The following is a 23,146-nucleotide window of genomic DNA, read 5'->3' as shown; positions in this document are numbered from 1 at the left end:
AGACATACAATAAAAAGCAGCTAAACTCAAAATCAGTTTACTTATCAGATCAGGCAGCGATTGCCATTGGTTGCCAGAGGTTACAGTGTATCATTACCGCTCACTGACTGGCTGCTAGAGGTTACAGCACACATTAGGGTTATTTGCTAGAGGTTACAGCACATGACTTGAGCTTGTTGATTGGTTGCTAGAGATTACTGTACATCAATACTGCTCACTGGTTGCTAGGTTACTGGACATCCTTACCACTCACTAAGTATATGCAATTATATATATATATATATATATATATATTTCTCCTGGGGCCCTTTACTACGATCCCACAACGGGCCCTTTCACATGTTCTGCAGTGAGCTCCCTTCCTACTATACTGGGGCCCCCCAGGGTGGCAAAAAAAAAGAGATATATGTCACCAGCACACCAAGAAAATATAGGGGGCCAAAGCAGTGGGAGAACTTTCAGGGTTGCAAAGGTTGTCTTGCCACCGGGGCCTGGTGTTCTGCCCCTGTGAGGGGGTCCACACTGGGAGGATTCCACCTATAAAGTGTAGATGGGGGAATTGGATCATTTCTTTTTTTTTTTCATTCAACCTAATAGTTGAATGAAAAAAAGTGATCAATGTATGGGCTGCCTAAGAGCTAAGACCTGCCATAGACAGTTTAAATCTCAGCTGGTTCAGCAGGAACTGGCTGAGATTTGAACCATTAATGAGCGGATTCTCTTATGATTATCACTAGTGGTTGCTGTATAGTCACTGGTGATAATCACTGTTTGTTGGGAGAATGCAATTGCTGGGCAGGAGGGATATTCCCCTGTCAGCACTGTCTGTGTTGATGGGGGAATCATGCAAGTTTCTTTCCTGCAATCTGTGGATGTAGGAAAGAAATTTGCACTGTATATTACCTGCCTAACTGAAAGCGAAAGTGTAACAGAATGGCCCGTGACACCCAAAGACTTTTGAAGGATGGGGGGTACTCCTGTGCCAGCGTCACTAATGACTCTTGGGTCTAGGGTCATCCTGGGCCCATTTGGGCATAGGGTGACTGAGAAATGATAATGATAAATTACATGGGATGGGACATTACTGATAATTCATGTTTTGCAGGATATCTTGAAATATTACAAGTTGTTAAAGTCTGACTCCGACAGGTCAATAGAGTATTTTCATTCAATGTGGGGACACATGCTTTTGAGGTGTTAATTGAGTCTGCTCCTAGACATTCCATTGTGTGATGCTAATACTGTTTTGTGTCCATTGTGCTAATTAGGTCTGCTCCTTAGGCCCCGTACACACCATAGAATCTATCCGCAGATAAATCCCATCGAATGGGTTTTAGCGGATAGATTCTATGGTGTGTACACTCCGGCGGATATTTATCCGCGGATAAATCTCCCCTGGGATGGATTTTCAGCAGATGAATATTTGCTGACATGCTCAACAAATCCATCTGCTGAAGTCCATCCCAAAGGATGGATCCGCTCGTCTGTACAGACTCACCGGATCCATCCGTCCAAAGGGATTCCCCGCACGCGTCGTAATGATTTGACGCATGCGTGGAATTCCTTATATGACAGCGTCGCGCCCGTCGCCGCGTCATAATCGCGGCGACGGCGCGACACGTCATCGCCAGAGGATTTCGGCGCGGATTTCAATGCGATGGTGTGTACAATCCTCTCGTGTGTATGGGGCCTAAGACTTGTTCATTGTGTATGCTAATGACACTGTTAAGATGTGGAATGTGACTTGTCAAGCTGTAGTAATTAACCCCTCTAAATGCGGAGCCAGACCGTCTGGGTAATGAGTAGTAATTAGCTCATCGGAATGTCATTATCTAAAAGAATGTGTATGAAGCCCCCCATTGTGTGATGTGTGGGTGGAGTGTGTCTTTGTCCCTGTGATTAACTGTAACATGCTTGTACTGTATATAACAAAGCTAAGTTACCATTAAAGGATTCATTCATTTTGGAACCAGTTCCAGAGCTTGTGTTGTCTCGGTTATTCTGGGAAATTAAATGGGTCGTGTCTGATGTCTGTTGGACTGTCGGATAAGCGGTCGTGGGGCGATGGAATGGAATATCGTAAACGGTGGTGATCGTTACAGAAAGTAAATTGTGAATGTCTTGAAAGAACAGGAGAGGGGGAGGGAGACAGATGGGGGAGAGAAGGGATGGAGATAATGCAGTTCAGTGATTACAGTGTACTGCAGTCTGCACTTACCCATGGTCCAGGCTAGAATCTCAGGCATCATTCACACACATGCTGCTCATTTTCATATTTCCCACCCACACATCCCCTCTCTTCAGATACAGCACACCGGGATAGTGTGGGTGGGACTGAAAGGAGGAGGAGGAGCTGTATTCCTCCCTACTCGTTTGTGAGGAGAGTGGGGGGGGGTGGCTGGACTCGCTGGGCTGTAAAAGAGTGTTATAGACTGACACTCGGCTCAGCTTGCAGTCACCACTCTCGGAGTTTACAGGCTGGTTCTCCTGTCCTAAGGATGGGAGAAATCAGTCTGTTTTTTCAGTAACTGAGATGAAGGCTTGGGCCCCCCCTCCCCCACAGTGCTCATGGAGTCCTTTCTGCAACTCGCTCTTCTCCGTGCCAATGAGAATGCAGGGGAAGTAGCAGATCGGACGGCTGTGGTTGTGTGAGAGCTCACATTATACAGTGTCAGCGAGCAGAGGGAGGGGGTAGGACTGGGGACGCTCTCCCTCTCAGGAGAGACTATTACTCCAGCGGCGGCCCTAGCAAAATACAAAAATGCAAAACAAATAATAATTTTTTGGGGGGGCATGTGGTGGGGCACAGCATAATGTTGGGGGGGTCAGGGCCCCCTCTGGCCCCCCCCCCTAGAGTCGCCCCTGAAGACATCTCTATTTGTGGGAAAAAAAGGATGCCAATTTTGTTTGGAAGCAACGTCGTATGACCGCGCAATTGTCTGTTAAAGCGACGCAGTCCCGAATCGCAAAAACTGGCCAGGTCCTTTAGCTGCCTAAAGGTCCGGGTCTTAAGTGGTTAAGTACCATAGTTTGTTGCCATTCCAGGAGCGTGTGCAATTTTAAAGCATGACATGTTAGATATATATTTACTCAGTGTAACATCATCTTTCACATTATACAATTGGGGTAAATATTGTGTTTTGTTTTTTTAAATTCATTAAAGTGTAATTTTCCCCCAAAAATTGTGTTTGAAAGACCGCTGCACAAATAATGCGTGACGTAAAATATTGCAACAATCATCATTTTATTCTCTAGGGTCTCTGTTGAAAAACTATATATAATGTTTGGTGGGTTCCAAGTAATTATCTAGCAGAAAAATACTGATTTAAACTTTTTTATTAAAAAAAAAAAAAAAAAAAAAGTTTAAATCAGAAAAGGCCTGGTCTTTAAGTGGTTAAGATGTCATAAAGTGTTTTCAGTTTCTCAATAGAAAGTAGTGTCATGTCAAGATAAGCTAGTTGCCCGGAAGCATGTATTAAAAAGAAAAAAAAGGAAGTTCCATGGTATAAGTTGCAGAGAGGTATCTGTGAGCATTTGGTTTCCTGGATTTGTCCAACCTGCAGAGAACCTGGGAGGCTGTTGAATGCTAAGAGGAGTAAAACTAGCCGGCTGCTGATTTACAATTCATATTATGGGCTCCTGGCTCATTTGGTTGTAGCTTTGCTGAGCTATAAAGACAGCAGATTGCTATGGCTGGAAACTTACATGATGCAAGGTGCATGATATGACAAGCCAGACAGGACAGTTGAGATTGCTCATCACAGTGGCACAGGATGTCTATGTTCAATCCTATTCTAAGTCCTCCAGATATCAAAGCATATCTAACCAAGGGAGAACGCTTTATCAAATGGGATGATGTAAGTATTTCAGCTTTGCTCTATGTTTTATTTACTGCCAATGATATGGGGTGTCTTATGCTTGCACTTTAATCGGTTTGCCTTGTGATTTAAAGTATTTAATGTGGAAAGATACTACAATGAAACAAGTACGATAACAGGAAGTGAGATAACAACATGATCCTGAGGTTGTTCTTTTTTTATTTTTTTATATAAATGAGCATATTAAATATTTGACAGTCAAGGACTTTCCCAGGTACTAACTACCCTTTACAGATTATAAAGTAAAGATACAGAGATTATCCACTTCAATACCGGGCATTTACACCCCCTTCCTGCCCAGACCAATTTTCAGCTTTCAGCACCGTCACGCTTTGAATGACAATTGCGCGGTCGTGCAACGTGGCTCCCAAACAAAATCGACGTCCTTTTTTCCACAAATAGAGCTTTCTTTTGGTGGTATTTGACCACCTCTGCAGTTTTAATTTTTTTGCGCTATAAACAAAAAAAAAAGAGCGACAATTTTGAAAAAAACACAATATTTGTTATGTATCCCAATTAAAAAAAAAAAGTATTTTTTTTTCTCAGTTAGCGTATAGTGATTGGTTTGCTCAAAAGTTATAGTGCATACAAAATAGGGGATAGATTTATGACTTTTTTTTTTTACTAGTAATGGCGGTTATCGGCGATTTTTGTGAAGACTGCAATATTGTGGCGGACAGATCGGACACTTTTGACACTATTTTGGGACCATTCACATTTATACAGTGAACAGTGCTATAAAATTACTGTATAAATGTGACTGAAAGGAAAGGGGTTAACACTAGGTGGCGATCAAGGGGTTAAATGTGTTCCCTGGGAGTGATTCTTACTCTGGGAGGAGGGGACCGACTAATAAAACAATTTAGCCTTTAAAGTAAAACTATAGGCAAAACTTATTTTTTTCATTTTTGGATAGAGTTAGGCCTCGTACTCGACAAGCCAATTTTCTCCATTCCCGTCAAGGAAATAGAGAACATACTCTCTTTTTGGCTCGTCGGGTTTCTCGACAGTTTCCTCGACGAAAATGTACACACGGCCGGTTTCCTCTGCAAAAAAATATCTCTGAGCAAGTTTCTTGCTGGTTTATGCCGAGAAACTCGGTCGTGTGTACGAGGCCTTAGGGAGAGTTATAACCTCTGTAAGGTTTAGTTTTGCCATCTTTGTCCCATTGGGGAGATTTCCCTTCACTCCCTCTTTCATAGCCAAACAGGAAGTGAGAGGAAATCCCTGAAATTCAAGAGATTTCTTTGGGGACCCCCAGGTCATGAGAACTAGTGTCCCTATTGGAAGATTTCCCTTCTATTATTTTTCTGGGGACAACACAAAATGTAAAATTTGCTTTTAGTTTCAATGATAATGATAAAAAGGACAAATAGAAAGGGCAATCTCCCTAAGGGGGGGGGGGGGTTACAGGCGACAATACAAACTGATAGGTGTCCTAATGCCTCTCAACTTTATCCAAAACTAAAAAAAATAATAGTTATACTTTAAGTTTTAGGCCCCATTCACACCTAGGCGTTTTTACGCCTGAAGCGCACTGCTCACAAACGCCAGAGGGGAGAATTAACATTATTCCCTATGGTGACTGTTCACACCTGAACGCCCAAACGCCTGTCGCGCGAAGCTCAAACAAGTCCCGGACCTTTTTTTGTCGCGCGAATCAGCGGCGTTTGAGCGGGGTTTTTTTCCATAGAAAGTAATGGGAAACGCGCGTATTGAGCGTATCGCGCGACAACGGGCGTTTGCTATGGGCGTTTCGTCGCTTTAATCAATAGAACTTGTCGCCCATGCAGAAGATTAAAAAAAATCTACCAACATAGCAACAAGTGATGAAAAGATGATAATTTTTCCTATTGGCTAAAATAAGAAACGCCGAAGTACAAAAACGTCGCACGACGCTGTATGCAAACGCCCAAATAAGCATGAATACGCGCAAAAAAAAACGCCCGAAAAAACGACCGAACTTCCTACGCTCAGGTGTGAATGCAGCCTTAAGTCAGGTACATTAGGTACTAATTTTGCAATTTCTTGGGCTTGACCTAAATGGAATTTAACTAACCATACTGATTATCAGATTTGTAATGTAATTTGCCACGGCTACAATGTCCACATTGATACATATTATGCAATATAATGGCAGCGTTATGCTCGGTATAGGCCAGTATGCACTATGACTATGATAATTAAGAGGTTGGTTAAAGTGTATGTAAACCCCAACAGTTAACTTCTCTTTTTTGCTCCCTTCTAGTCTTTTAAATATACAGTTGAAAGAGTTTTGTCATATCTGCTTAACCAATGCAAAAATGCTGTGGACCTACAAAATTCTAGTGAACTTGTAAATACACTGCATCTCCTGCTCTGAAATCCCAATCAGTGCCCGTTCACACTACCGTGACTTGGGATCCGACTTGTGTCGCCCCAATTCGCGCGACATGAGAAATTACATTAAAGTGAATGAGAGCCGTCATAATGCACACTACTGAAGTCGCTCCGACTTCAGAAAAGGTTCCTGTACTACTTCTAGGCGACTTCTAGGCGACTTGTACCCATTGATTTCAATGGAAGTCGCCTCCAAAGTCAGATCAGTGTCTTAACTGAAGCAACAATACAGGAAGAGAAAATCGTTTTCTCAGGCAAACATCTCCCTCCCACAGAGCTGATTATTGTTTGATTGGCCACTGGCAAAGTTGCCTCGAAGTTGCCTCAAGTTGCCTCGCAAAGTCTGTATTGTGAACCGGCACTTAGGCCGCATTCACACCTGAGCGTAGCGTTTTCGGTCGTTTTTTTCTGCGTTTGTCGCACGTTTTGTCGCGTGTATTCGCATACATCGTTGTCAGACATTTTTGAACTTAGTCGTTTTTTATTTTAGCCAATAGGAAAAAAGATCATCTCTATGTTTGTAGATTTTTTTTATCTTGTTCCTGGGTGAATGTTCTATTTCACAGAACAGATTAAAGCGACAAAACGCCTGTGGAAATGCTCGTTGTCGCGCTAGATGCTTGAATTGAGCGTTTCCATGGGAATACAAACGTTCAAAAACGTCAAAATCAGCCCGATTCGCGTTGATTGTTTGAGCTTCAGGCGTTCGGCTTCAGCCGTTTTGGAGTGGAGATTAGAACCATCTCCATAGAGAATAATGCATTTTTTCCCCTCTAGCGTTTTATAGCTTCAGGCTACAAAACGCTCAGGTGTGAATGCAGCCTTAGGGCGACAATGCTGCTCTTATGTAGTTCCTTACACTGAGTCAGTGTTGTCACCCTAGGATAGGAAATGTGATAATGGCAGGATTACCATTTGACACTAAAGAACATTAATGCAGCTAGTTACCATATTTTAGCATGGGTAAGCTACAATATATTTTATTTTGTTCTTGGGTTTATACAGTATATTGTTTAACAGGATGCAATGGAGTTGATTTGCTAAAGGTAAAAAGGCTGTTCACTCTGCAAGGCAGTGTTTGCCCCAGAGCTTCATGTGCAAAGAAAAAAATAATTTTTTGCTTGCACATGATTGGATAATGGAAGCCAGGAGAGCTTCACCTCATTCACTAAGCTCATGGGCAAATTTCCTTGCAAAGTGCCTTGCAGAGTGAGCAGCCTATTTGCATTTAGTAAATTCACCCCATAGCATCAGACATCCCTTTGACTGAGGATAGATGTTTTCCAGAATGTTTACTAGTTGTTCAATCCAAACTATCGGAACTTTAGGTAAAGTTAATCCGGGGAAAATCCGGTTGTCTCTCGGGGGATCAGGAAGGAATTATTTTCCCTGCTGTAGCAAATTGGATCATGCTTTGCTGTTTTTTTTTTCCTTCCTCTGGATCAACTGTGGGTATAGAATTGGGTACTGTATATGGGATTTTACGATATTTTTATTATTTTTTATTTTTTTATGGTTGAACTGGATGGACTTGTGTCTTTTTTCAAACAGACTAACTATGTAACTTTGTGAAGTGCCACTGCATGCTTGGTCTCTATTATAAAACACGAATGTCACCCTTTCAGCTGTATTGAGGACAACTTGGTATTTAATGAATTTATGTGAATTAAAACAGCACACCAGATATTACAATCTGGGTATTGATCCAATGTATTTGTATTTCCCATAAATTGGTTCTATGCATTATGGGCAGTCTGGCAAAGGATTCTCCAATTTCGTGTAGGTACCAGGAAATCTCAAATAAAAATCTAACATGCTATATCAATCCCACACAACTCTGAGTACTGAGCAAACACAATCCAATTCACAGATTTCACCAAGCCTATTACACATCTTACTCTGAATTCTTGCTCTAATCCAAGAGGTCTCATAATTACTTTTTAATTTATTAATTAATTGCCTTATATGAATCCTAGACACTCAGTGCCCCACACCAGTGAATTGGTGCCAAAGCTTGATGGCTGCATTTGCATTGATGTGTGCACAGGAGGATGGGGTTGCTTTTGACTTTTTGTTAAAGCGGTTCTCCACCCTAAAGTGGAGTCCCGCTGATCGGAACCCTCCCCCCTCCGGTGTCACATTTGACACCTTTCAGGGGGGAGGGGGGTGCAGATACCTGTCTAAAGACAGGTATTTGCACCCACTTTCGGCCACACGCTACGGGCAAAAGACGGGTTTTTCTGACTTCCCGTCTGTCGCCCGTTGTGTGCTGGGAACACTCGGCTCCCAGCACACAGCGTGTGAGCCAATCGGCGGGCGCAGCGCGACTCGCGCATGCGCCGTAGGGAACTGGGCAGTGAAGCCGCAGCGCTTCACTTCCTGGTTCCCTCAGCGTGGATGGCGGGGGGAGCAGCAGAGAGACGAGCGATCGCTCGTGCTCTGCTGCGATCAGCGCTGGACTCCAGGACAGGTAAGTGTCCTAATATTAAAAGTCAGCAGCTGCAGTATTTGTAGCTGCTGGCTTTTAATATTTTTTCCCCATGGCACATCCGCTTTAATGTATTTATAACACTTTTTATAATTTTTTTATTCATCTTTATTCCTATCACAAGGGGGCTAATAAGCCCATATACAAAAGCATGGGAATGTGAGAGGTCCACTTTATGAACACATCAGGGGGTCTATTAGACCCCTAATGTCACATCTGCCTTCTCCTGCAGCTAACCAATTACAGATCATCCTTTATTAACTGCTTACCTGACCACAGGCAGAAAATGACAGCTGTAAACCCAGATGTGACAAAATGTTTCTCAATCCTTGTTTCACTAATTGCAGAGGAGGAATGGATATTCCCCAAGAGCCTCCTGCTTGCTATCCTGAAGCAGTTTACATTGGTCCCAAGTTAGCTGGAGAAACTGGAAAGCATGTGAACCAGGCGGTAACAGAGGGAACAGAACACTGCAGTAAAAGTGATTCTGTGGCTCCAAAGCTGTCCAGATCACATTTAGGCCTAGTACACACGACCGTTTTCCTCTATCAAGAAACTTGGTGGCAGAGCTTTTTTTGCCGAGGAAAACGGTCGTGTGTATGCTTAGAAACCCGCACATGCTCAGAAGGTTGGCGCCAGTGGAATCAAACTTCCCCTTTATAGTGCCGTCGTACGTGTTTTACGTCACTGCGTTTGAGAACGACGAGATTATGTCTTGACAGTGTGTACGCAAAGAAAGCTTGTCAAGGTTCTCAACAAGCCTAACAAGGAACTCGTCGAGGAAAACAATGTTTTATTTACGACGAGTTCCTCGGTCTTGTGTTCGAGGCCTTAGTGAAAAGCAGAAAGTTGGCCGAAAGCAACAGCACTAAGCTCACAGATGCAGCTCATTGTAACCACAAGTCCAAAACTGTATATACAGTATACATATTGTGGATGGCATGGATCAGCTTCCACTGTTTTTTATCAAAGCTTAATCAAACAGGTTGAAGTTAGAAGCTATAGAAATGGCTAATAGTGCGCTGTTCCTGACAAAGTGTTCCATCCACAAGAAAGAGAGTGGCCTCTTACCAGATTTGATGGATCCCTATTATAGAGATCAAGGAAGCTTATGCCGGGATGATCACAAGTGTGGAAATTTCAAACAGCGTCTCTTAATACACTTGCAGGGATGAGCTCCATGTGTTCAAAGATCATATATGAAAAGGAAGAAGCTTCATAGTGTAAATCAGACAATTTTGTTTAAAAAAAAAATATAGATGAACTTACATAAAGGTTAAAAAAATTCCAGAATTAATGATATCTCTAGTGGCCGTGTCAGTCTGCCAACTAGATGGATAGCGTTGTAAGTACTTTCCGATCCCTAGGAAGAGAGGGGGATATGGATAGAAGGATAACCACAGAAAGGCAAGGGGAGAGGAGAAAATAAGGCACAGTAGATTCTCAAACGTCATCTTGAGCCTTTTGCCCATATGCATCTATCCAAGTGGACCACACCGTATTAAATATTTTAGGACAATTTCTGCTTTCATAGGTAATTTTATACAAGGGGAGTACCCAATTAATAGTCTTCTTCCATTTATAAACTGTGGGAGGCTTGGAAGACTTCCACGCAGAAGGATCTCCCGTCTAGCATCAACAAAGGGCGTATCTGAGAATCTATCTGCCTCCATATGGCCTAATAGGAGAAAGAGGGGGTCACCTCCTACACATTGGGTCAGCTTTGGGGTATATAATAGCAAGCCGCTCAGGTGTATAGTAAACCCTATGCAGGATCTTGATCTGAATAAATCGGTCTCTGGCCGAAATCACCAAGGTGACATAGGCAGATACATAATCATCCCAATCCGCTTTCGTGAGCTGTGTTGAAATAAACAAACACATTTAGTATCATAGGCCAGACAGGCGGAGTTAGAGGGAAGATAGTGATTTCCCCATCACACAATGGCATTCTTTCGGGTCAGACTCCAGGGTTATAGGATCAGGGAACTGTGGCCTATGGGCATGCCTTATTTGCCTAAATCGAAACCCCATGGATCTCGGCAGAGAATATTCTGTTCTCAGATCAGTAAAAGACTTCACCCTCCCACTGACCATAATGTGCTGTAGCGTTAACACCCCATGATGTGCCCATTTTAGAGGATCTGGTAATGAGTAAAGATGAGGTAGCATAGGATTTCCCCATCTGGCTGTAATACTACAATCAACCTCCATAGATGAGAGTTGCTCTCCAGCTGTAAATTAAGAAGGAGTGGGTCTGCTGTACCCTTTCTTAGCCATTGTATGTAACTTTTATCAAAATCTAGTGAAAGGATTTTTATGACTTTATAAGATTGACTAAACACGGTAAGGCCCTTTCACACAGGGCGGATCAGTAATGATCCGCCTCCGTATGCTCTGTATGCTCAGCGGGGAACGCTCCGTTGATCCCCACGGAACCGTATGTCTGTGTTCATCCGATCCGATCCGCAGACGGAAGGAAAAATAAGGTTTTCTTCCGTCTGCAGAATCGGATCATTGCGGAGGCGGACGAGATCGGGTGTCAGCGGATGTTCATCTGCTGACACCCGCAATCTAATAGGGACCAATGTATGTCCCCTTTTCATCCGCAAACGGATGGATGAAAAAGGGACATACGGTCCGCAGGTGTGAAAGGGGCCTTATAGATAACTAGATTGTTTCGGAGCAGTTGTATTTAAATTTAAATGTATTTAAATATTTAAATTTACTAGATGTCCTGAACAGAAATTACAACATCACAAGATTCACTGTGAATTTAAATATTTCACCTAGATCAGACTTGAAATAAGGGGTCAGTAAAGCACATGTGGGGTATGAAGTAAAGCCACTACAATAGGTTTAACCACTTCAGCCCCGGACCATTTTGCAATTCAGGACTGCGTCGCTTTAACTGACAATTGCGTGGTCGTGCGATGTGGCTCCCAAACAAAATTGGCGTCCTTTTTTCCCCACAAATAGAGCTTTCTTTTGGTGGTATTTGATCACCTCTGCGGTTATTATTTTTTGCGCTATAAACAAAAATAGAGTGACAATTTTGAAAAAAAATTATATTCTTTACTTTTTGCTATGATAAATACCCCCCAAAAATATATAAAAAAACATTTTTTTTCCTCAGTTTAGGCCGATGCGTATTCTTCTACATATTTGTCGTTAAAAAAATTGCAATAAGCGTTTATTGATTGGTTTTGCGCAAAAGTTATAGCGTCTACAAAATAGGGAATAGTTTTAAGGCATTTTTATTAATTTTTTTTTTTTACTAGTAATGGCGGCGATCTGCGATTTTTATCGGTACTGCAACCTTATGGCGGACACTTCAGACACTTTTGACACATTTTTGGAACATTGGCATTTTTATAGAGATCAGTGCTATAAAAATGCATTTTTTACTGTAAAAATGTCACTGGCAGGAAAGAGGTTAACACTAGGGGGCGAGGAAGGGGTTAATTATGTTCCCTCATTGTGTTCTAACTGAAAGGGGGGTGAAACTGACTTGGGGAAATGACAGATCGCTGTTCATACATTGTATGAACATGCGATCAGTCATTTCTCCCCCTGACAGGACCGGGAGCTGTGTGTTTACACACACAGCTCCTGGTTCTCGCTCTGTAACGAGCGATCGCGGGTGCCCGGCAGTGATCGCCCCCACTGGGCAAACGCGTCGGTACCAGGGGCGAGCAGGGGGCACGCGTGCCCCTAGTGGCTGAAATGCAAAATCACGTTATATTATGTGATCTCGCGCAGTCGAGCCGACCTGCCGCCGTAAAACTATGGTGGAGCGGTCGGCAAGCCGTTAAACAGCAAGACAAGCAGGAGGAATGTACCGTTAGTTGCTATGGGTTACCTGAACCAGTTCAATGTACATTGCAGCCAGTCATGAAGTGTTGTACTTGGGGAAGGTGACAGGTCCTCCAGTAGGGAGGTGATTAGTGATCGGGCTGCCCCCCAGCGTCCGTTTCCCCACAGCAACTGGGATGGAATGCACATTACGAAGACCCATAGCCTTGGTACGGGAGTGAAGGAGTAAATAAGTGCATGCATTAGGTCCCCTAGTGCACAGAGGGACCCTATTCTGTCAAAAGGAGTGAGGTGGCAGAGGTACGCTGGACTGGAGGAGAGGGTATGGGCTCTGCGGTGTCCCTCCTAAATGTAACATCTACCATGCCTAAGTGTGTAGTGACACGGGATAGCACTTTTACAGAGGAACTATGTGTAATTAATAACTGCACACAGTGTTCAGCTCATCTCTGTCATAGAACAGCCATAATGTTTGATTCTCACATGAACGCTGTCGCTACCAGTAGAAATGAAGAAGGGAAGGGTAACAAACCCAGGGACTTTAAACGGTGTCAATAAAGAAAGAAATATATCAAGTAGAAAAATACATAATTTATTTGATTTAAACATACATAATTAAAAATGGAAGTGAAAACAACCACAATTTGATCCTATATGGATATGTGTGGCTTCAGAAGGAGCCACACTAATGACCTGTACATGGAGTGCCCAACATGTTTCGCCCTGAGCAGGGCTTCATCAGGAGCTTGTACAAGGCATACTATAACGAAAGAAAAATAATCATGTATAAACAAATCAGTCAAACATTGAGACAATAATCATTTGACACGCTCAATGTACAGTACACATACTTAGAACACGTATAATATGTATAGATTAACGTTTTTACATAAAAACGATAAAAAAGAGAAAGGGGAAACTATTTATCACAACAATATAAGATGCATATACATGAATACATGGAAATACATCACATAATTACTACTGGGCAGACCACTTACCCATGGAGCAACAAACTTCAATCCAAATGCGTAATAAAGATGATATTTGGAATTCAATAAAAGGTTGATGAGAGGAATATGGTAGACATAGATTCCCAAGCAACTGCCTCAGAGGAGTGCCCCCAAAATTCAATCAGTCCCACAGTGAGAAGAGAGGCTATAGTAAATGAAATAAAAAAACATGAATACTAAATATATAATTGGTTGCACAACAGCACACCACAAAAGCAGTCAAGAAGGCACAGGGATGAATGATTAACTAATGAGGTAAATATCTTAAGGTCTAAAACTCGAAGTGTAGGGTTAAAAGTGAGAATCTGGCTGTGATGAACAGGAGATCTTCAAGAATTTGCAATCTCCGCCGCCTACCAGGGCAAATACAGCAGCCAGAGCAGCCCAGCCTGGATAACTGTTTGAACAAACAGTAAGGCCCCGTACACACGTCCGAGAAACTCGACGGGCAAAACACATCGTTTTCCCTGTCGAGTTCCTTGTTCGGCTGTCAGAAAACTCGTCGAGCCAAATGTTCACATTGCCCAACAAGGAAATAGAGAACATGCTCTCTTTTTGGCTCGACGAGTTTCCCGACGGGTTTCTGGGTGAAAAGTGTACACACGACCGGTTTTCTCTGCAGAATACGTCTCCCATCGAGTTTCTTGCTGAATTCTGCCGAGAAAAACGGTTGTGTGTACGGGGCCTAAGAGTCAAAAGCTGAGCCCAAACAGGAATCATTTATATAGTAAATAGTAAAGACATAAAGCCAGCAAGGTTTAACATCTAAGCAGAGCTTAGAAGGGGAGGTGAAAAGAAACAAAAGGAATGCTAACATACCTGTGTGTTGAGGACAGTAATGAACGCTGAAATGGCAGCAATGAATAGTGTCCGGGGCCAAACAGCCCAGTCAGTATTAGCAGCCATTGCTGAGCTTTAAATACCCCCCAGAAAGCGGCGTCTGACGTCGCCGCCGGGGGCGGGCTGATCACAGATGTCACAAGACATCCTGCAGCCAATCGCCTAGAGGTGAAGGAAGTGCGGACGCGCACAGAAGGCCGCCGCCCGCCCCTAGGGGCGTGTTCGGCGGCGCAGCGCGCGCGTCAGCACACCTGTGGCGTGGGAAGGGACGCCGATGAAGCAGGCGCCATCTCGGAAGCTGGAAGAATCGCCAGCACTGAAGGCTAGCGTCCCCAGCTGCACGCCTGACCAATTTCAGGATGGTAAGAAGAAAAACAGGCTCTGGCACCCTCCCACATATGCTACTGGTTGCATCCAGTCCTGATATACCCTGTTGTTGTATGTTTGCTGAAAACCTAATAAAATTGTTTTAAAAAAAAAAAAAAAAGGGGAAGCAGTGATGACAATGAAGAGCTGAAAGGGATCACCCAGGGGGAAAATTATGACCAATAATCCCTAATGCTGTCGCTACCAGTGTAAATTTTGGCAGCAAAGTTCGATTTAGTTTTAGTCTTATGCCGCATACACACGATCATTTTTCGGCATGAAAAAAACGTCGCTTTAAAAAAATGTCATTTAAAATGACCGAGTGTGGGCTTCACATAATTTTTCGGGTTCTGAAAAACTACAATTTTTTTTCCGGACATGCTGCATTTTTTAACAACGTTTTAAACAATGTCGTTTTTCGGGTTGTAAAAAATTATCGTGTGTGGGCTAAAATGACGTTAAAAACCTGTGCATGCTCAGAAGCAAGTTATGAGACGGAAGCGCTTGTTCTGGTAAAACTACCATTCATAATGGAGCAAGCACATTCATCACGCTGTAACAGACAGAAAAGCGCAAATCGTCTTTTACTAACACGGAATCAGCTAAAGCAGCCCCAAGGGTGGCGTCATCCGCATGGAACTTCCCCTTTATAGTTGTACGTCACCGCGCTTTGCTGGAGAATTTTTTTAAAACGATGGTGTGTGGGCAACGTCGTTTTAATGATGAAGTTGGAAAAACTTTGTTTTTTCTACATACCGAAAAACTTTTTCATGCCGAAAAATGATCGTATGTACGCGACATAAGTCTTAGGCCCCGTACACACGTCTGAGAAACTCGACGGGCAAAACACATCGTTTTGCTCGTCAAGTTCCTTGTGAAGCCGCCGAGGATCTCGGCGAGCCAAGTTTTCTCATTGACTAACGAGGAAATAGAGAACATGTTCTCTATTTGGCTCGACGAGTTCCTTGTCGGTTTCCTCGGCCAAAAGTGTACACACGACCGGGTTTCTCGGCATAATACGGCTCCGATCGAGTTTCTGGCTGAATTCTGCCGAGAAACTCGGTCGTGTGTACGGGGCCTTAGGACTAAAATGGCATTTTAGTTTTAGCCCCATTTTAGTCTTCTGCAATTGTTTTAGTCGTATTTAGTCGACTAAAATATCCAGTACATTTTAGTCTACTAAAATCTAATGAGTATAATTAAATTGTAATGCATTAGTTAACATTTCTCTACAATTTTCGAACTCATTGTATGCTGCTGGAGTGAAAAAATCTAATATATTATTTATGGTATTGAGGTATGAACATGCACTACAGACCAGTGTTAATTTTGAAGTCAAATTTCAATTTAGTTTTTTGACTGAAATGGCATTTTAGTTTTAGTCCCATTTTAGTCGTTTGACTAAAATGCCGTTTTAGTTGTATTTTAGTCATCTCAATTGTTTTAGTTTTAGTTGTATTTTAGTCGACTAAAATAGTATTCATTTAGTCGACTAAAATGTTTTAGTCGACAAAATTAACACTGGTCCCTACTTGGTCCCGGGTCTTGAGGAGTCAGGCTACATTCTGTTAATACAGCGTGCTCAGCAAGTGCACCTAATAGTGCAGTAAATAGCTTGTTTGAGTCAGCTTGGCATTTGTTTGGGCCAGCATTTGGACATTAAAGGGGTTGTAAAGGAAAACGTTTTTTTTTCATAATAAGCATCCTTTACCTGCAGACATTCCTCTTTTCACTTCCTCATTGTTCGTTTTTGCTCAGAAGTTGCTCTATTTCTTCTCTGTTCTGTTCACTTCCTGCTTGTCTGATTGTTACTCACCACCGTGATGGGAGGCTTTACTGCGGTGGTCAGTAACGTGCTCGCCCCCTCCTGGGAACTACATCTGTGTGGCAGGACGCTCTCTACGTGTTAGAGACTTCAAGGAGGTGTGAATTACTGGGCGTGCCGCAATTCATACTGGGAGATGTAGTTCTTACATGAACGAGCGATGCAAACCAGGAAGTGAATGAGAGAACAGAAACTAGAATGCCGGAGGTGATATAGATGAAGGAAATTAATAGGTATTTACTCTTTTTTTAACAGAATCATTACACTATTCTGTCTGTCTACCTTGCTGACATTAATTTTAGGCAACATTTTTTTTTCCCTTTACAACTCCTTTAAATAAGAAAACAGCTTTTAATTGTTGTAAACATAACAGGTAACTTGCTTGAAGATACAGTATTGCAGGACTATCCAATCACAGGTTGGCAGTGGGTCGGTTATGAAGCTGTGCTGTTTAATTGCTGTTGAGAATGTATTTATTACAACCAGTGCTGCAATCAGAAGTGCCAACTGTGAAGCCCATGTGCTATTGAGAATGAAGTCAAGAACATGACTATGCTGTATGTCAGGGGTACCTGAAAAATAAGACAGTGTAGAGTTACAAATCTTTGGCTAGCTAAAACAATTAACAAATACAGTATATATAAGATGAACACTTGCCTATACAGTACTATGGCGATTAGCTACCTGCAATAAAGTTAAGACAAATGTCAGCTGGTATAAACAGTGGGCAATATAACTGAATTAACTAACCCAAAAAGCATAAGAAAAATGCATCCCTTTAAATTCTGTGTATGCCTTCACTGGTCCATTGCGCTTCTGTTGTGGTGTTAAAAATCGTGCTTGTCGCATTTTTGGTCAGTTAAAAAAATGCACCAAAAACGCATCCCCCTGTTGAAATGCACTGAAAATGCATAAAAAATGCATTAATAACGCACGTGGTAAAATCACGTGTGTTTTCGGCCGATATGTTTCAGCCTCTGACGTTTTCATTTGCGTCTCAATTTGTAACAAATACTGGTGCACTACTTCTTGGGAAAACATTGCATCTTTATACAATAGAACTATTCACCAGCTCAATTTGTCAGAAGTGCCTGGGGAAAGTGCAAGGACTGTATTATTTACCTTGTTTTAAATAAGGCCAATGTTATTGTTAGTACCTTTTCTTATTGAAGAGCAAATGTTGACAAATGTCAGCAAATGTTAGTTTACCTGGAGAATGTATGGCAAATAAACGTTATAGGTAGGGAAATGCTTTCCAGGCCAATGTACGGCAAATGGTTTTATAAATACACTCTACTAATTTTGCACATTTGCCAAACTAATGTTGGCCCTACACCTGGCCCTACACCTACACCTGGCCCTACACCTACACCTGGTCATTAGAAATTTGTCATTTTCAGAACATTTGTTTGATCACCTAACGCCGCGTACACACGATAATTTTTCGGCATGAAAAAAAAAGTTTTTCGGCATTTAGAAAAAACTTTGTTTTTTCCAACTTCATCATTAAAACAACGTTTCCCACACACAATCGTTTTTAAAAAATGCTCTAGCAAAGCGCAGTGACTTACGACGGCACTATAAAGGGGAAGTTCCACCCTTGGGGCTGCTTTAGCTGATTTCCTGTTAGTAAAAGACAATTTGTGCTTTTCTGTCTGTTACAGCATGATGAATGTGCTTACTCCATTACGAATGGTAGTTTTACCAGAACGAGCGCTCCCGTCTCAAAACTTGCTTCTGAGCATGCGCGGATTTTAATGTCGTTTTAGCCCACACACGATCATTTTTTACAACCCGAAAAAACCCTCCGGTGCCACATTTGGCACCTTTTGTTTTTGACAAGTACCGTCAGGAGGGAGGGGCCATGAGCGCCAATGAGGAACCCAATAAGAGGAGGATATGGGCTGCTCTGTGCAAAACCACTGTACAGAGCACATAAGTATAACATGTTTTTTATATATATATATATATATATATATATATATATATATATATATATAAAAAAAAGTGCACTTGTAAGATTGCTGCGCAAATATGGTGTGACAAAAAGTATTGCAACAACCGCCATTTTATTCTCTAGGGTGTTAGAAAATATATATATAACGTTTGGGGGTTCTAAGTAATTTTCTAGCAACTTGTAAACACCAAACCTCAGAAAGAGGCTCGGTCCTTAAAGTGGAGGTTCACCCTAAAAACATGTATTTAACATTCCATTCAGCATAATTCCAACATTTACACTATGCCGTTTTTTTTTTTTTTTGCTGTACATACCGTCTTATTGTTATTTTCCACCCGCCTTCCGGGTTCTCACTCCCGCGGGAGTAGGCGTTCCTATGCAGAGGCTAGATGATTGACGCCTTGTAAAAAACTTCCCCCCGGCGCATAAGGCGCATCACCAGTTTTACGAAAGTAGCCGGCTCGATACGGTGCCTGCGCAGTCAACCCTTACACGGCAGGCGCAGGCGCCGTATAGCGCCGTATAGAGCCGACTAGCAGTTTGGCTACTTTCGGAAAACTAGTGACGCGCCTTATGCACCGGGAGGCAGTTTTTCACAAGGCGTCAATCATCTAGCCTCTGCATAGGAACGCCTACTCCCGCGGGAGTAAGAACCCGGAAGCCGGGTGGAAAATAACAATAAGACGGTATGTACAGCAAAAAAACGAAAAACGGCATAGTGTAAATGTTGGAATTATGCTGAATGGAATGTTAAATACATGTTTTTAGGGTGAACCTCCGCTTTAAGTGGCTAAACGCTCCAGTATCTTCCCGACTATAGAAGTTAAACTAACCCTTTTTAAATATGGGTACCACATTGGCTCTACACCAATCCAGTAGAACCATTCCAGTCATTAACGAGTCCCTAAAAATTAGAAACAACGGCTTTAAAATGACAAAGCACAATTCTTTTAGGATCCGTGGGTGGATGCCATCTGGTCCAGGTGCTTTATCCACCTTTATTCTGTCTAAATATTTCTGGATCATTTGGGGCTGTGCCAATACCACCCCCATTATGGACATGAGCTCCCCCATGCTCCTTTGTATACACAGAGCTTAAGAAAATATTTAATAAATTTGCCTTCTCTTTGTCCCCAGTCACCCACTCTAGATTATTTTGTAAAGGGCCTACATGCTCAGACCTGACCTTTTTACTATTAATATATTTGAAGATTTCTTTTGCAATCTGGCGTTCATTTTTGAATTTTTGTGTCCTTGTTTTTATTTGACATATTCTGTTATATTCTTTGTAGCATTTAAACGATAACAGTGTTCCTTCATTTTTATATTATTTTAAAGTTCTTTTCTTATTATTTATAGCCATTTTAACTTTTTGCTGTGAGCCACACAGGTCTTATTTTTAGCCTTTTAAACGTATTGCCCCTGGGGATATACTTTGCATTGAGTTCGCATGCAGGCTTTTTGAAGAATGAATATGTCTGTTCTGTGTCCGTTGATACCAATATTTCCTTCCAGTCCAAGTACCGGAAAGCAGCCCTCATCCTTAAAAAATGTGCTCTCTTATGCCGCGTACACACGATCGGTTCATCCGATGAAAGCGTGCTGTGAAAAATGAAGTTCAATGCTTCCGAGCATGCGTTGACTTGATTCTGAGCATGCGTTGATTTTTAACCGATGGATTTCCCCACAGACGATCGTTTTTTTCTATCGTTTTTTTTAACCATCAGATAATTTTGAAACAGGTTCTAAGTTTTTTCACCGATGGGAAAAAACCTGATGTGGCCCACACATGATCGGTTCGTCTGATGAAAACGATTCATCAGACAGTTTTCATCAGACGAACCGATCGTGTGTACGCGACATTAAAGTTTCTGCTCTCTTAAAGTGTTTTTATCTTTCCCGTATGTGTTTTTTGCTTACAGCTAATATTAAATGAAATCATGTTATGGTCACTGCTACCCAGATGTTCTTTTACATGTAACTATATATATATATATATATGAATATTCATATATGTACGCTATGTAACTATATGAATATTGGTAATAGGCTCTGCATGATTTGAGATTACCAGGTCCCGCAGAGTGTCATTCCTAGTCGGGGCCACAATAAACTGGACCATAAAAATATCTTGTAATAGGTTTATAAATGTTTGCCCTTTAAGACCTTGTACACACGATAGGTTAATCAGATGACCACGGTCTGATGGACCGTTTTCATCGGTCAAAACCGATCGTGTGTGGGCTCCATAGGTTATTTAACCATCAGTTAAAAAAAAGCCAACTTGCTTTAAATTTACCCAATGGTGTGTAGGTGCGACGGACCATCAGTCAGCTTCATCGGTTAACCGATGACAACGGTCCTTCTGACCGTTCTCATCGGATGGACTGATTGCGTACGAGGCTTAACTGTCCCAGCAGTGCCATTACTCCAGTCAATTTTTGGTTAGTTAAAATCCCCCATTATTATCACTGTCCCAGCCCTTGTAGCCCTTTCCATCGGTGCCAGGAGCTAAGACTCCACCTCCTCATTAACACTGGAAGGTCTATAACAAACTCCAATGATAGCCTTTGTAGTACGCACATCCATGTACAGTTCCATCCATAATGCTTTAGACTCATCACACTCTCCATCAACTAGGTCTTCTTTCACTCTCACTTTGAGAACAAAGGGCCAGATTCAGGTAGAATCGTGGCGGCGTAACGTATCGTAGATACGTTACACCGCCGCAATTTTTCATCGCAAGTGCCTGATTCACCAAGCACTTGCATGAAAAATTACACCGGCGGCCTCCGGCGTAAGCCCGCGTAATTTAAATGGGCGTGTGCCATTTAAATTAGGCGCGCTCCCGCACTGGACCTACTGCGCATGCTCCGTTTCGAAATTCCTGCCGTGCTTTGCATGCAGTGACGTAATTTTTTCGAACGGCGACGCGCGTAGCGTACTTTTGTATTCCCGGACGTCTTACGCAAACGACGTTGATTTTAAAATTTTGACGCGGGAACGACGGCCATACTTTATACAGCAATACGTTTGCTGTGTAAAGTTAAAGGGTCACTAAAGGAATTTTTTTTTTTTAGCTAAATTCCTTTACCTTACTGCAGTACTGGTTTCATGTCCTCATTGTTCATTTTTGCTTTGAAGTAGCTGTAATTCTGCTGTGATCTCCACACTTCCTGCTCGTCTGTTTCCTTATAACCATCGTACTGGGAGATTTTCACGGTGGTCTAAGCTGTCATTACTGTGTGTCTAAAACTCCTCAGAACCAATCAGATTCATTTTAAAAACAAAACACTGCCCTGGATTTGTTTGTTTTTGTTCTGTGAGTCTTCCCGACTCACCTCTCACCCGGAACTTCATGTATGTACCTTAAAAACAAAAGTGAAACTAGAGGCACATTTTATGATAGATTAAATTCAATTTTTATTCATTTTTCAAAGGAATCAGTTAACTTTTATGTCTCTATACCCAATAAACAGTCATTTCAGCAAAACATTTTTTTTCCTTTAGTGACCCTTTAAGGCACCAAAAACGACGACTAACTTTGCGACGGGAAACTAGACTAGCGGCGACGTAGCGAATGCGAAAATCCGTCGTGGATCGCCGTAACTCCTAATTTGCATACCCGACGCTGGTTTACGACGCAAACTCCCCCCAGCGGCGGCCGCGGTATTGCATCCTAAGATCCGACAGTGTAAAACAATTACACCTGTCGGATCTTAGGGATATCTATGCGTAACTGATTCTATGAATCAGTCGCATAGATACTCTGAGAGATACGACGGAGTATCTGAGATACTCCGTCGTATCTCCTTTGTGAATCTGACCCTATGTGTCAGTTTTTCAGGCGGACTTGATCAGGCCCAACATCCACCCCTATGGAGTGTTGGATGTCAGCGCGCACATGTCCATTAAAATCTGCCGATATCCAATCCGATCCTGTCCGCAAAATTCAGATAGATAGTGGTCCTATTTTGTCCTATCTGTCTGGCAGGTCGGAACAGATATGATCGAGTGAAAACGGACAGGTGGTCTGTTTTCATCCTATCTCCCCCATAGAGGACAGTGGCACTATGTCCGTCTCTGCTTTGCTCAGTGAGTGGAGATGGATCTGTCATTCGCCTGCTCAGCAGGGATAAGCTAAGGGATCCCCTACTGAGCAAGCGTAGTCTGGCAACAGGAGGCGCCCGTGTGAAACGGGACTTACTGTTCCTAAATGACAGATCCTCCTCTGGCTTTTGTTTGTAAACAAACCAGGGGATCTGTCATTTTGCAGTGGTAGCACTGGCACTGCAAAGTGACAGATTCCTGCCAGCTTCTGTTTCAAAGCTATTTTACTGCCTGTTAAGAATATGTAAATAAGTTCATTTGTAAAGTCTGGGCACAGATGAACTTTAGGTTCAATCACCAATTTATCCGATTCTGATAATGTTATAAACATTTGAAAATGTGGAAACATCATGAGGAATGATAACTGAAATGGAAATCCATAAAAGTATGTTTAATTATGAGCATACATTGTTTTCAAATAGCAGCATTAGCCACCTTTAGATAAGGTTGTAAAGGTGATTTCTGGAGAAAATT

The 23,146-nt window shown here is 42.2% G+C and overlaps 1 protein-coding gene across 1 annotated transcript in view; it reads left to right on the top strand.

Moving 5' to 3' along the window:
• The first annotated feature begins 3,504 nt into the window (after window positions 1–3,504).
• Window positions 3,505–23,146, top strand: part of PLCB2 (phospholipase C beta 2) — a 288,051-nt gene continuing 268,409 nt past the window's right edge. The window contains exon 1 of the mRNA XM_040332839.1: window positions 3,505–3,857. Within this exon, the coding sequence (XP_040188773.1) occupies window positions 3,774–3,857 (84 nt within the window). The 5' untranslated portion in view covers window positions 3,505–3,773. The remainder of the gene's footprint in view (window positions 3,858–23,146) is intronic.

Source organism: Rana temporaria, chromosome 13 (assembly GCF_905171775.1).
Source record: "Rana temporaria chromosome 13, aRanTem1.1, whole genome shotgun sequence".
NCBI classification, from domain to species: Eukaryota; Metazoa; Chordata; class Amphibia; order Anura; family Ranidae; genus Rana; species Rana temporaria.
The sequence above is the reverse complement of the archived record's forward strand: the minus strand, read 5'-3'. Positions and strand labels throughout refer to the sequence as shown.